At 38.8% G+C, this 15413-nt stretch overlaps 1 protein-coding gene across 2 annotated transcripts in view; it reads right to left on the reverse strand.

Moving 5' to 3' along the window:
• Positions 1-3713: 3713 nt before the first annotated feature.
• LOC137170584 (electrogenic sodium bicarbonate cotransporter 1-like) overlaps positions 3714-15413 on the reverse strand; it is a 32634-nt gene continuing 20934 nt past the window's right edge. The window contains exons 13-26 of one of the 2 annotated variants that reach the window (XM_067574053.1): positions 14648-14781; positions 13332-13594; positions 12781-12833; positions 12436-12621; positions 11484-11597; positions 10612-10773; positions 9753-9931; positions 9086-9158; positions 8301-8369; positions 7237-7410; positions 6985-7149; positions 6731-6824; positions 6304-6377; positions 3714-6169 (exon numbers count right to left, since the gene is read on the reverse strand). In XM_067574053.1, the coding sequence (XP_067430154.1) occupies positions 6334-6377; positions 6731-6824; positions 6985-7149; positions 7237-7410; positions 8301-8369; positions 9086-9158; positions 9753-9931; positions 10612-10773; positions 11484-11597; positions 12436-12621; positions 12781-12833; positions 13332-13594; positions 14648-14781 (1710 nt within the window). In that variant the 3' untranslated portion in view covers positions 3714-6169; positions 6304-6333. The remainder of the gene's footprint in view (positions 6170-6303; positions 6378-6730; positions 6825-6984; positions 7150-7236; positions 7411-8300; positions 8370-9085; positions 9159-9752; positions 9932-10611; positions 10774-11483; positions 11598-12435; positions 12622-12780; positions 12834-13331; positions 13595-14647; positions 14782-15413) is intronic. The other variant, XM_067574054.1, reaches the window with a different exon arrangement.

Here is a 15413-nt window from a genome sequence, read left to right on the forward strand (position 1 = left end):
AGGCTGGCGTTTTTCTATATCCTTCTTATTGTTAACAAATCTCATGTGCAGAGCCAAGTATTGCGTGTGTATCCAAATCCTGATATATTGTATTCCTCTGTGCCGTAGACCTCCGTTGTTGTACAAAAACTATTAAAAACACGTCAATGAGCCACATAGTTGCACTGAGTGACCTGTTCCTTCACTACAAAGATTACAGGCATGTTAATTGGTTTAGAAACAGCTCCAAAGACTTAAAACAGCCGTCAAGTCTTCAGTCTCCAGAGAGTAGTTCAGTGTAAGGCAGACACCACTGCACCACTGGGGAACATGGTTACGTTTACAGTGCTACGTTAGCTTGTTGTGCTACATATCACAACCCCTTGACTTTTTACTTAAGTTCTTTGAGAAATTTACAATGTGGTTGAAAGTAAGTAGTAAGTAAGTAAAAGAGCAGAAAATACACTTAAAGTATCAAAGGAACTCATTATGTAGAATGGTCCAATCTAGAGTTGTATATTGCTGTATATATTATAGCCCACTATCGAATTATTATCACTAATATGTAAGCTAATCAAGTTTGAGCTAATTTTGGCTGCTTTATTTCCTGTTTAGTAATGTAATCTATATGAATGCATCACAATTTATTAGATGATCATATACTTGTTTGAAAACTCTAATTGTAAAGTAACTAGTAACCAGGCCTTTAGTTGTCAAATAAATGTGGAAGAGCAAAAAATATAATATTTCTCTCTGAAATGTAGTGCAGTAGAAGTAAAAGGAGCATAAAATGGAAACACTCAAGTCCCTCAAAACTGTACAGAAATTGAGAAAATGTACTTAGTTACTTCCCACAACAGCATAAAAGTCATTTATCAAACAATTTTGAGTTAGTAGTTGTTACTGTTATAGATCAAAATACTAAAAAAGACAAGAAAGTTTTACAGTCACAGTACAAAATAGTGACCTCATTTTTTGTTTTCAAGGCTCAACAAAAGAAGGCGGGACACTGCACATTAACTACAACTAAAAATCTGGGTTAACAACATGACATTAAATAGAACAATAATTACAGGCCTCATGAGTCAAAAAGAAAATATGTTGCAGTGTCATTAACCTCATTATTAAATTGTCTACCAAAAGTCCCACCCCTCCTCTTATTAGCTCCCTCTGAGAGCTAACTGTAATACGTTTTCTCTCAGTATCCATTGCTTTATTTGGATTGTACGTATATACATTTGCTTTTGTTTTCTTTTACGCATTGTAATGATAGTATAATTAGCATAATTTAGCATTCTTTTTGTCTTCAGCTCTCACAGTGTGACAGGGCAAAGACAGGGCCATTGAAACTGCATGAGCTGCGCAGTTTGTGCTGTGGACCCATCACCCTGATGCCTGAGATTCAACACTTTTCCAACATCATGTTCCTTGCCTGAGTTAGAACATAGGAATATTAATTAAGAGACTAATTATAAATCCATGATTGCCTTCGCCAGTCTAAGTGAAAGACATTTTATTAGGAAAAAACTGACAGCATGGCCTTGATGAACTGCTTGTAACGCCCAGAGGGAAAACACGCTAATGGCTCCTCTCGACTGAGAAATGACACAGTGAGCAGAGTCTGGACAGACAATCACAGGACATTGTTACGATCCTTGGAGACCATGTCATGGGAGGGTTGTACAGTACGTGTTGAGAGCCAGCGGGTGCACCGTCAGTTTATTAAGAGTGTTAAAGCAAAGGCGGAGGAAGAAGCTTCAGAGCAGAATGTCAATTTCTATCCCTGCATATGCTGATTGTTTTTTTCCCCCAAACATTTAGTTTCCACATCTCCAAATCAATTGATAGCATCCTTTTTTTTTACATTATTTCTATGTAGTATTTCTAGTCTGACCAGGCTGACAAGACTTGAATATGACACTTGTGTCATAAGAGTTATGCTGTCATTACCCCTGCATTCAGATGTGCTGTAAATGTCTCTTGTATAGAGAGCTGTACAAGACCTTATTTCTGTCCAGATATGCTTATAAGCACTCATCTTTTCTTGGTTTCAAATTAGCACAGTTATGCAGACATTGCCTACGCTGCCTCTGTGATTTCTTGCAGAACATTTCCAAGTGGCAATGCATTTAGGCGAACAAATCAATCTTTTTGAGACTGCAAACTGGTACCTACAACATGTTTAACTGAATCACAAATACAGAGCTCTAGTCTCTTTATATTAAGGCCGGCATCGAGTGACTTGTTGTTGTAGCAGACTCCTTTAAAATACAAGGTGTTCTCATCTTCTAAAAAGGTAGTAGATATTGTAAGACTATGGTGTTATCATGCCACTAAAATGGATTTTAGATGATGGTCTATTAAAGATACTGTCCCAGCAAAATGTCAATTTTGAAGAGAAGCTGTTGCAAAAGCACTTTTTACCCTGTACACTATAAAAGCAGTTCTTCTTCCAGGACTGGAAGTTACAACCTTGCACTGCCTCACAGTGGTTGTTTGATTTTCAATGAGTTTCTAAAAGTGTGGAGAAAAATATTAGAAACACCTTTAAGTTGAATCAACAAGCCCCCAACATAGTGTCAAAGAAAATGCATGTTTGACAAAGGTATATTACAGTGATATTGGATTGGATTTCATCACACTGCACAGGTTTTCCCATTTTTCTCACTTTCAGATGTTGTTGGATGCCTTAACAACTGATGATCCAGCAGCTGATTTGAATAGTTCAGGTTTCTCTGTTTCTCAGGGCTCATGTTTGTCACCTGCATTGCACTCGTACAGTACATGTGCCTTTTTGGAAAGAGTCACTACTGCCCCCTTGAGCCAGAATACAATGCAGTTTGGAAATATATTGTACACCATGCGGACATTATCTGAGCAAAGATAAACCAATACATACATACATACATTTAAATAATATATTTGCTCATTTTTGTTTACATAGTGAAATGTTTAAAGTGTGAACATGATATTGGCTGGGATGTTACTGGATTTATCACACTTGTCGGAACTGTCTGCGGTTATGTAATCGACACATGCAGGGGTTTCAGGATGTTACTCGTTTGTCTAACTCAGACAGGTAATCCCTTCCTGAGCTTTGGCAGTCATACTGTCATTCATATCCAGTCACTCGGGCAAAACCTGTAATATCTAATAGCGCTAACCTGAGCGGATGTCTGACGTGCTCTCCCACACAGGATTTCATTATTACACATATCTTTCCTCCCAGCAATGACAAGAACCCGGTTACTCACAGTGATGAGCCAATTAGTTTCATTACAGCCAAACGCATGTCCAGTGATCGTGGAAACTATGCAGCCCTAATTTCTCATCTTTGCTGTGAGACTGAGCACTTACAGCAGGATGTGGTGATTGTGTGTACAGCATTTAACCCAGATGATTCCCTTAAAAACACATGTGCAATCCACATGTGCAGTCCACGTTTGCATCTCCCTAACCAGATAATTAATACCCTAATCACATCTTATCTTTATGAATTTCAGATTCAATTTGCTGCAACAATCCTATTGTTGTACTTAAAAATAATAATAGGCACTGTAAGAAGTCTAAAACTCTTTGTGACTTCTTAACTGGCCTTCTGTAAAATGCATATTCACAAGATAAACTCTTTATTCACACTTATTTTGCACAGCATTGTTTCAAGCTCCCTTTGTGATTTGAAACCCCACCCATTAGCAGCTGCATGGGCTAGAAAAACACACCACACACAATCATGCATTTAAGAATCATTTGGACTGTTTTATTGCTCTCAGTCAAAACACTACTCCATAAAAAAAACACTGAGTTCTGCTTTCTTCTGAGTAACCTATGGTTATTGAGCACATAAGATGCTTGTATAAAATTGGTTTCAGAGTTAGAACATCAAAAATATGACATTAATTGAGGAATCAGAAGTCAAAAAGTCAACATATACAGATTACACAACAAAGACGGAAGACAAAGTGGTTTCAGATTTTTGGTTTAAACAGTCTTGTGCTTCACATTTCGACAGCATAACGATGTGATTGTGAAAGCGTTAATTAAAGCCCTTATTTGCATTACACATCAAGCAGCACTGATTGTGCACCTTCTCTTCAATCATGTGTGATGGATTTCAGATGACTGAGATGTATTACATTCAGATATGCATTAATATCCTAAGTTTACTGAATCAGTTACAGTAAATACTTCATTCTGCAAAAAAAAACAAAAAACAAAAAAAAAAACCCAGCATGATCAAGTCATTAGAGAAATACACGAAAATTAACAACAGGTGCATTTCATTGCTTATTAAACTGCCACTAAAATGGATTTTAGATAATGTTCTATTAAAGATACGGTCTCAGCAAAACGTCAATTTTGAAGAGAAGCTGTTGCAAAAGCACTTTTTACCCTGTACACTATAAAAGCAGTTCTTCTTCCAGGACTGGAAGTTACAACCTTGCATTGCCTCACAGTGATTGTTTGATTTTCATTAAAAAAAAAAAAAACAAAAAAACAATAACACATATATTACATAGTTTTAAAAAAATTACTAAAAGAATGAAAATTTCTCACATTAACAGCTTTTGAATATGATCACATTGTAAAAGGAAAATTTAAATAAACTCTTAGGCTGAGTTCATGGTGAAGCGTGTGAGATCATCAAACTGCATTCATTGTTTGAGATGGGTTAAAAAGAATAGGCCATCACTCCCCCGCCCTACCTACAGTACAGGAAACGTCAAGGGAAAAAAAAAAAAAAATCAGATAATTCAATTTTCATGTTTGTTTTTCCCTGTATCTGTAGAGATCGTTAAAATACATAGCATTTTTGGTTTTGAAGGAAAACCCTAACAAGTAATTTTGATGGAATTACCCTTTAAAAACACTGCAAAAAAAAAAAAAAAAAAAAAAATCATACATATTTCATATTGACAAACAAAAAAAAACAAAAATACAATATCTTAAGTGTCACTGAACAAAAAGGAACTCAAAGTGGAGATTCAGAGATCCTATGCAGTGCCAGTTGAAGAAAAAAATCAGTGTTTGAACACAAATAATTGCACAACAGATGTTTTTAATATATATAATGCCTGGCACCTACAGAGAAATAAGAGGTAGAGCTACATACAGATATAATACATCTATATCTCCCTAAAACAGGGAAAAGACAGCTGAGTGGATACAGACCACTGAGAAAGAATATCTTCAAATTTGCACAAATTGGGAAGTTAAGTGGTAAAAGCCATACTCAAGATTCAAATGGCAAATTATTTTGCCAAGACTTTAAATATAATAAATATAGGGAAAAAATGGAAGAAAAGGAGGATAAGAAAACATAAAAATAAGATTGTTCCAGTTTGTATGGTGCTGAACCATTTACTTCTTACAAAACTGAAACAAACATGGTATTCTTACATTATCTTCTGGATGTATTTTATGAATATGCAGCCTTAGATGGATGCTTGATAAATAATGAATATGCCCATGAATACAAAATGAATGTCCGCTCATGACTGTGCATAGATGACCTTTTGTTCACTACAAGAAAAAGGAGGATTTTTCATGTGTGTCCCCTGAACATGCAGTACCTCCACTATGTTTTAAACTTAAGACTATAAAAACAGTACTATCAGATGAGAGGGCTGGTTATGTTTGGTGTTCTTTGGAATAATATATAAAAACTGCGAGGAACTCCTCCTAATATGTACAGAGTGAAATAAAAATTGGTCTGGTTGGTATGAAAATTATCTGCAATCTACTGTACAAACCCATCCTGGACGTCTTTACTTGGACGCTTGGTAAATTATTAGCATACGCATTAATAAGACATTAATGTCTCGTAAAAACTGCATACAGATGACCTTTTGTAGCCCTTTTTTTATACAAGCAGTCATGCAGATGAAGAATGATCAAACAGATCTTGTCACCCCCTCATTAAAATTCAGTACCACCAAAGCGTTTTAAATTTTAAGACAAATATTTCCAGCCATTTTGATTGAAATCCTCACATGAGGAATATTAAAAATACCGTTATGAAGTGGTACTACAGTAGAAAATTATGTTTATGTTGTGCTGGTTCTGCTGTATCTTTGGATAATTCATTCACAGATCAGTTTCAGAGCCCTTCTTCCAGAAGAAACCATTGTCCTCAAAGTCTCGGTCTATTCGAATCTGAGGCATGCCTTTATATGAACCTCTGTCAAGACTGAAAGAGCAAGAAGAGATATAGTGCGATATAAACGTGGTGTCGTGTGAACTCAAAATCATACAGCATGAAGTCCTTGTGCATTTCCTTCCACGGAAAATGTGTGATGCGAATGCCAGCTGATATTCACTTACTCAGCCACTGTGGGAGAGTCAAAGTAGCGCTCAGCACGGCGAATGCGTGTTAAGGAGAGTCTGGGATTGATCTCCTGAGGGAGAAGAAACAGAAAAACACTTTTTTTTAAAAATACTTCACTGTCACTCTGAATTTTCAAATGGACTAAGAGAAAAGAAAAGTTAAGAAAAGAAAGCAAACGCAGCAAAGCTGATTTTAGGAGTTAGAACATCTTTAACAGTTCAAAGTGGGAGGTTAAAGCAGCATTAAAAGAACAGTCAGAAAAGCACAGTGATCCTTTTAGATGTTAAATTTGATAAAGCGCATGCAAGAAGGACTAGTGTGACAGAAGAAAATTGTGAACACGAAGCCTTTAGAAGCAAAGTTTTGATCAGCCAGCATGAAGCTTGTGTAGCTACCGCAAAGCAAACCCTGGCTGGTACTCACTATCCAAAGATTTATCCCCCAACATGGGCTCCTGCTCCATCATATCCATAGAGATTTTTATACTGGGGATCTTTTCATGGTAGGGATAGTCAGACTGTGGGAGGAGGGAGAACATTAATACGTTGGGACTTTCTTTTAAAAAAGGTGAGGATCTACAGGAGGCTGTAGACAATCACAAGACATTACTGGACATACATACATCTACATATAGAGACATTTGGAAAGATTTAGTTTTAAAGAATTTTTTTACTTACAAACTCTATTTCACTGTCGATGCTTCCCTTCTTCTTGTTTTTCTTTTTCTTCTCATCCTCTTTCTTCTTTTTGTCCTTCTCTGGGATGACGTCGTCCAGGTAGCTGAGGTCATGTTGGGAGAACAAGTAGTCCATGGCCTTTCGGACCGCAACCAACGCCAATATCTGTAGACCGGGAAATTGTTTTATGAGCTTTTATCGATCTCTATGCTTTTGTGTTCAGTTACGTGAGTGACTGCAGCCGTTTCTCACCATGACAGGGAAGATGATGGCAGCCACTGTGGATTTGAGGATCCAGAGGAGGGCCAAACACAGGCCCTGGATGAAGGTGAAAAGGTGGATGCGTCTCTGGGGGACGTGCCGCAGGTAGATGAGGTCCGGCTGGTGCTTTGCTGGCATCAGGAGCAGCTGCAGGCGATCCATGAACTGACAAGAGCAAGACACACAGGGGTCAGATAAGACCGGAAACTGGAGATGCTGCTGTCAAAGCTTTAACAATATTTGGATATAATGTAGAACTGTGTTATTTATATGCAAGATGCTGCAGACATCTTCAATTCATATGAGCTCATTATCTCTTTAGGTTATGGTTGTTACTGTAAGTAAGTGAAAAGTTGTACAGTAGGTTTTAAAGCTATAGTGCAGAACTTTTACATATAAATGAATGTCTGTTACATTCAAGCTATTGCCAAATGAGTTCACACAATGCTGATCAAGCCCATTACCACCAGATAAATCTCTCTATATTTCACAGTATACAGAATTTTTAAATCTGGTGTCTGTGGCTACATTCCCGCGCTGGCCAGATGAATGCATACTGTGCATGCTCTATGGGCAGAGCATGCGCACCAGAGAAATACATTTTTGCACAGGAGGCGGCTTGTGGATTTTGACCCCCATTACTTACATTATAAGTACATTATGAAGGGATCTTCTAATTGCCAGTATAAACAGAGAAAAACTTATTTCAATGTGTCTTATTTCAATTTCTCAATTGTGAACCTGTCCTTTTAAACACAAAAGATGTGACGTGGATGTTTTTTTTTTGTTGTTGTTTTTTTTAAAAAGGCACCTTTAATGGAGCTGGACTAAGTAAAGTAATAAAATAAAGTAATGTAATAAATCAATATCCTTGTGTATGAATTGTTCAATATAAATAAACTTACTTTGCCCAACAAATAATGTAACAATTATTTTTGCTGTGTATTGTAATTACTTCTTCGATGAATACAATGTAATGAGTAATAAATTATATTTCTTTCAAGTACTTTTCCCAACACTGGTTAGCAAGCACTGGACAGGTAAGACTCACTCACCTGGACACCATTGAGTGACGCCACACCCATGTAGAGGAACACACCGTATAGCACAGGCATGGGGATGAACTGAAGGACACAAAGCAAAACAGGTTTTAACGTGATGTGTGACGGGTAATTTTGTCAACATTGGTAGTATATATTCTTGGTTTAAAAATAGTTCACAAGTAGCTTTTCTAAGAATGTTCTTGTAATAGACACTTGCAACACTTGGCTGCCATCGACACTAACAGAGTGGAGAAATTCACTACAAACTGGCAAGCAAATGCAAAAATGTGCCATCTAAATAAACAGGCAACATTTAAGCCAGAAGTAGATTAAACATAAAATATGACGACAGGGAGAATCAGTCTTACTTTACACTTATCACTGTGTACCTTTGTCATCTTATACTATTGTTACAGCCATAACAACAGTATAAGATGACAAGCCAGTCTAGAAATGAAAAATCTCTTCAAGTCTCCACAGAACCAGAAGCGCAATATTCAAAATGTCCACAAGGGGGAGTACCAGCCCCAACAATCCCCCCTCAGTGATTTCACAGCCATGGTGGGCGGCTTAATGAGGGAATGGAAACTAGAGAAGGCACTCAGCTGCAATCCGATCTTAAGCCCTGATGAACATGCTTATTTCACATCACATTACTTCAACTATGGGAGTTCCTAATCGGATGAATTAAAGATTTGAAATTATTTTAAATTTAAGAGGGGTGACAGGAGTTTGTCCTAAAAGAGGCGGACAGTAATCCATATTTCCATGGAAGAATTAAGAAATTTGAGCACTACCTTGAGGATAGGGGCCATGAACACAGAGAGTCCCGTCAGGATGAACACAAAGATACCGGTGACTCTTTGCTCCCTAGATTGGGGGGAGAAAAAAAAAAAAAAACCCAGCAAAAACACAAAATTAATCAAAAGATTTGAGTCAATGCTGAAGAAAAGGTTAATATTATGTGTCAATCTGCTGCTTCAAATTTACACCACATGTAAAACTTGTAGAGCTGTAACGTAATGAGTCGGTTAATCAATCAACAGAAAATTCATCACCAAATATCTTTGGGTTATGGACTGTTGGTCAGGACAAAAGCAGACTTTTGAAGATGGTAGCATGGAAATGAGGCTCGTCCACTTATGAACATTTGCAAATTGATTGAGACAGATTTTTTTGGCGTATGCAGTTTTGTCTACATGTAAACTTTTGGTGTGGATTCTACACACAACTTTATAAATTAGGCCTTAAAGACCTGGCCCCCGTGTGTTAGTCTGAGGGATTTATTTACACCTGGGAATCCAAAATGAATGCAATTAACTACTTGGCCCAGTCAAAAGCCAACAACACTCTGGGAAAATAGAGAAAGGAGTAGAAACTTCTGCTCTGGACCGAAACTGTAAGAAACAATTTAATTTCATCATCCAGATGACGTCACTGTGTCCTGCAGCTGTGTTAACTTACCTGACACCCAGAAATTTGGGCTGTTCCCCGGGGGCCGATGTCTCGGTCTCCATTTTCAGAGAATCAATGTGGGCAATCGAGATGACAGTGGCAGCCACATACCAAGGCAGGCCCATGAAAGAGCAGATAATCATCAGGATGGCCACCCAGAACAGGTCCAAGTGATACCCTGCCCCTTTCTGAGGAGAGACAGCAGAGCAGAAGAATGAGCTCATAAGGGATTAAACCACAGGAGGAGAGATTCTCACAGTGACCCAAAGTACAAAGATTTAGTGTGCATCAAGATGCAGTTGTTTAATGACGATTTCTCCAGACATCAAAATGACCTTGTGATCATCGTGATTGTGGTGCCCTAAAAATGTAAGTAATAGTGCAGTAATAGTGACGTAGTGACATAGCTACTAGCATATCTCGAGTATTCTTTCAGGGAATTTATGAGTTTTACCAACCTTAATGAGAAAGTGTTTACGTTCTACAATTACACACAAATATAATACAGTATAAATTATTACATTTGACCAAAATTAAGCCAAAAACAAATTCAGATGAAGGGATTTTGTATTTTTCCACCAGGAATTTGCCACCATGTGTTCCTGGCATTGTGGGGAAGGCTTTGAAACATACAGACTATCCAACAGGAGGGCAACATTTTCAGAAGATATAAATTTATTTTTATTTTACAGTTTAATTAATATAGAAAGACATATTTAAAAACTTTTTTGGGCAGCTAGTCAACATTTCTTAAGTCAGGGCAGAGTTACACTGGATGAACTTTGGACTTTTGACATCATTACGAATATCTAAAAATCTTCAGTACAGCCCTTTTGGAATGGGTAAATCTTTGAGGTAGAGTACTGACCTTGAGTTTGTGCTCTTTCCTGTTGACAATCACAGCAGTGATCTGCTGATCCATAAATATGAGAATGGTGACCAGCAGAGCGGGAAGTGCGGCTGCAAGGTACACCCACCAAGGGTTCCCTCCAAAAGGAGGAATAAACCAGCCCCTCTGTGGATGTGTGGGCTAGAAAACAAAAACAATAAGAAAAAGATTGTTAAAGTGAGCCATTACAGCTATAGAGCTCAAAACATGGAGACGCCTGACTGGTGTTGTACCACCTCATGTCTGCATATGCACAGTCCACATCTCCTAGACATTAAATAACATCTCAACTAGAACAGAAAAAAACACCTAATTTGAAGTGTTACTTGATTACCCTTTCAGTGAGTCTTAACACTGAGCTGAGGCTAAAATTACCTGGTGCATCATTACATGACAGAATTGTGAATTCAGTCTCTGTGGTCAAACAAAGCTGGCTCTGTACTTGCAACTATAAGACCGTCTGTGTTCTCACATCACCTATAATCAAGGTGTTATTTGATGAAGGTTCCTGCTCCTCTAACCCCATCATTCCCTTCTTTTATGTCAGGGGGGAATCTTAAGGCTGGCTGAGGAACATTTGAGCTTAGAAATCTCAAAGAATGACTCTGTCTTAGTTTCAGGTAATGTGTATCGCTTACTGGGCAAACTACAAAGAAAGCATTCTACTGGGATTTTAAAGAATTACAGTCCCTTTCTAGCAGAAACATGGATCATTATCAGAGTAATGAGAAGGAAACTGCACCTGGCAGTTCAACTAAAAAACAATTCAATGCAATGAGATGGCGAGTAGTTTTCTTGTGGATGTGCATCACTTTTTTATTAGAAGTACTTCTTCCATATGTGTTATGTACCTTGAATTCACTTGGCACTATGAGCTTTGGAGTGCCCACACCGACAAAGGCATCCACGCCGCAGAAGAGAAGAATGGTCAAGATGATTGCAAAGTCGCTGATGAGCTTCCTCACCTGGAAGGGAAAAAGCAGGTTTGACAGTGTTTTTCAGCTTGCGGCAGTCTTACTGGCTCTTGTGTAATTTTTCTTCATATGTTTGGCAAAGGACTACACCCTGTTAAAATACATGTTTGTGGGTAAACAAACACTGGCAGATATTACCATGCTGAGTGCGTGCTTTTACTACTGCAAGAGTACAGCGAGTGCAATAATAAGTAGCATTTATAATAAGTAAACACATTCGCTCAGTAACTGGGCTCCAATACTTTCTAACCAGACAAGAGGCTAATAAAAAAGGTAATTCAATTATTTGCTAAAAGGATAATCATGTAAATGGTAAAAAACAGTCAAATATACTGGTCAATACTGGGTTTATATTGGACATATAGAGGCATGGCTCTGGGGAAGACGATGTCTGTTGGCGAGTCCACCATTTTGGTCCAGACTATTGGATGGATTGCCATGAAATTTTGTACAGACATTCATGGTTCCCAGTCCATGAATCATACAGACTTTGGTGACGCTATTACTTCTCCTCTAGTGCCACCATGAGTTTGACAGTTGTGGTTTTATTGAAATGGTTTGGTTATTTACCAGACAAGTGCTGTTACTGATTTGAATAAAATGCAAATGAAGTAGCAGTAATGTATGAATCTGAGCTGGAGCCTCATGCCGGCTCATTTCAAACACTGTTAACGTGAAAGCTGACCTTCCCACACTGACTCTCTTTGACCCTTGAGTTTGTCACCAAAACTGAGAATTGCTAGTTAACTTTTGTTTGGTGAACAAGCCAATTGTTTCAATCCTCTTCACTAAGATTGGAAAAACTTAAGTGACAGTTGCTATCACTCACTTTGGTGGGAAAGAAGCGGCTTGTCTTGAACTTCTTCAGAGCCATGGAGCAGGTGTAGGTCCCAAAGAACAGGATGAAGGACATCAGGGTGATGTCAGGCACGTAGCCACAGGCCTCTCCGACCAGCTGCCCTCCGTACGTCTTACACTGCTGAATGCTCAGGGACGCCCAGGTGGCATTTACTGGCTGCGGAGATGAGGACAAAGAGGTTCTTTTAACCAACAAACAACAATATTTGGGGAAAAAACCCCAACTCTACCAATGAATGCAGCAAAAGTTTTGAAATTTGAAATCTATGCTTTGATGTTAAGCTATTAATGTTACAAAAACAGGAACATCACGTACCAGATCAGTACTGTTTGTCCAGGCAGAGAAATCATTGAGTTCTGATGAGTTGCCTAGTGAAGAGAAACAATATGTAATCACCAAAACACTTCTCTTACATGCAGTATAACACTTGCCATTTTGGATCTGTGTCAACGTCTCTTTCACTGACAATCCTGCCAAGTCATTCGCCACACAGAGACTGATAGGGCTGTTGAGAAAGTAAACAGTGGTATCTACAGGCTGACGCATATTAGTATCATTTGTTATCTCCACTGTAAACACGGCAAAAATAAGTTGAAAGCTTTGTTTAACAGACAATAGTAAGTTGGTGCCAAATGGGACAAAACTAAATAGGACTGGTCATCTTTCACTATCTGGTATCACTGGTGATACTGAGATTCTGATGGCGCCCTGAAACAACAACAATGAAGAGTTTTTAGGGTAAAGATGTTTCAAGATTTCGGAGTGGTCCTATCACACACTGCCCGTGTTACTGGATATAGCGAACCACCTCCTGTAATCCATCTTATTTAACCATTCCAACAATTTCAAGAGCGATGGCTACGTACCAGGTATGCAGTGGCAGTCGTACTGAGTGATGAAGTCTGGATCATATTCGGAGTTAATTGGGTTGTGGTGCGCCAGCTTTATCATCTTTTTGAAAGCGTCATAAATGAAGATGAAGCTGATAAGCGCAGAGAAGCCTTCCTCAGTGAAGCGTGTGAAGTACTGCACCAGGAAGCTGGCATCTGTGGCGACCAGCACCAGACAGAATAGACCCGACCACAGGCCGATCCACAGCCGGAACTCAAGGTAGTTGAAGCCGTTGTCTCTGACGAGATACAGAGGGAATGGTTAATCGTGTATTCATACACCTTTATGTATTTTATTATAATTCCTCCAGGAATTCACTGTACTTCCTGTTATGCCTGTCTAGCTCGAATTCTGTGAATTTGGAAGCTGTGAAATGATTGCAACCGGAGTTGTCAGCAGGCTGTTATATGGATAAGATGCATCTGTCGTATACATATACACAGTACAGTATGTATCCCAGCAGCTGTGGATGGACGGGCAGCTGCAACTGACTCAGCAACCATTTACTCGAGGAGGCATGGAAACATTTGGAGGACACAGAAGCCACAACATTCTTCACTCACAGTGTGAAATTAAATGAGAGTGAATTATTAATAATGGAACATAATCAGCATGGTGTTTGGTAATGCTAGAAGACTCGCTGGGAGAGGAAGGGAGTACAGTGAGGGAGGAGAGAGAAGTCAACATTTCGATGGCTAAATTATTATACATTCAGTGTTGTATATATATACCCTTATGTCCTTTTTTATAATATACACCCTATTATACATGTCCTTATGACTTATTAAGACTACATTTCCCTTTGTTCATAGATAGCACTATTACAGGATGTAACGTCTTTTGTTGAATGTGCTTAATTTTACTTTCTCCTGCATCTGGTTCTACACAAGTATGTGTGTGTGGTGCAGGTCTTGTCCCCAAGTCCATTTGGGACAGGAAGTTGACGGCAAAAAACACATGGAAAATTAACAGTCAGTACCCGGGACAATCTGTTACTGCCCAGAGATTTACAGTAAGCACAAGAAGTTCCAGCGAGATATTGTTCAGATAAGTGAAGTTGCCAGCCTGCTTATTTATATGTACTCATTATGTTTGTATTTTGATTGTATTTATAGTTGGAGGGCGGAGGGGGGATACCATTTCTGTAAATGCACAAACATCTGACCTTTTGGGGGAAGTCTATAAATATCTACCAGGATACTGCTGCAGTTTTTTTTAGCTTTATTTCACCCTTGCAAAAATATTCATTGACTTTAAAGTGACTGAAGTAGTTTGATCAATTATCACTCACCGGCTGAAGTTGAAGAGGAGTCTTTCAAAGACAAGTACTGGACCTGTGCTGCTGAGAATAGTCAGAGGCTGACCAGCCAGCAAACAGAACACAGCTCCTGTCAGTGCCGTACCCAGGAAACTTTCCAACACTCCCTGCAACACAGCACACATGGAAAACACACACACACACACACACTTTAAACAGAGCTCATGAAGCATGTTAGGCCTAGAAGATACGCAGAAGACATGAGACTCTGCATTCATATAATGAGCATCCCTATTAACTATCCTGAACAGAAATTGTTAACAATTCTTTAAGCAGCACTAAACATATTTTCACTTTTTTTGCTTTCTGAGCTACTAAACATCAATGACATAATTCTGCTTACTCAGCTGGAAACTTTGTTTTCCCCACACACACACACACACACACACACACACACACACACACACACACACACACACACACACACACACACACACACACACACACACACACACACACACACACACACACACACACACACACACACACACACCACAAAGCTGCAGGGCTGGCCCATCAGGACAGGCCTGTTTTATTTCCAGCCGTGTCGGTAGTTCATACTAAGTGTATTTTACAAGCCTAATGCTACATACAGTAGATAAAGTAAATAAATGAGTGGTTGACAAGTAGGCTGCACTTCTGAGACTTGCACCAAGAAAGGTCAGGTGAGGGCAGGGATTCCCTCTGCGGTGCTCAGAGTGGAAAAGGGAATGATGGAGGATTGAGGAGCACTGTTGGT

The sequence above is a fragment of the Thunnus thynnus genome, chromosome 19, assembly GCF_963924715.1.
Source record: "Thunnus thynnus chromosome 19, fThuThy2.1, whole genome shotgun sequence".
In the NCBI taxonomy this organism is placed as follows: domain Eukaryota; kingdom Metazoa; phylum Chordata; class Actinopteri; order Scombriformes; family Scombridae; genus Thunnus; species Thunnus thynnus.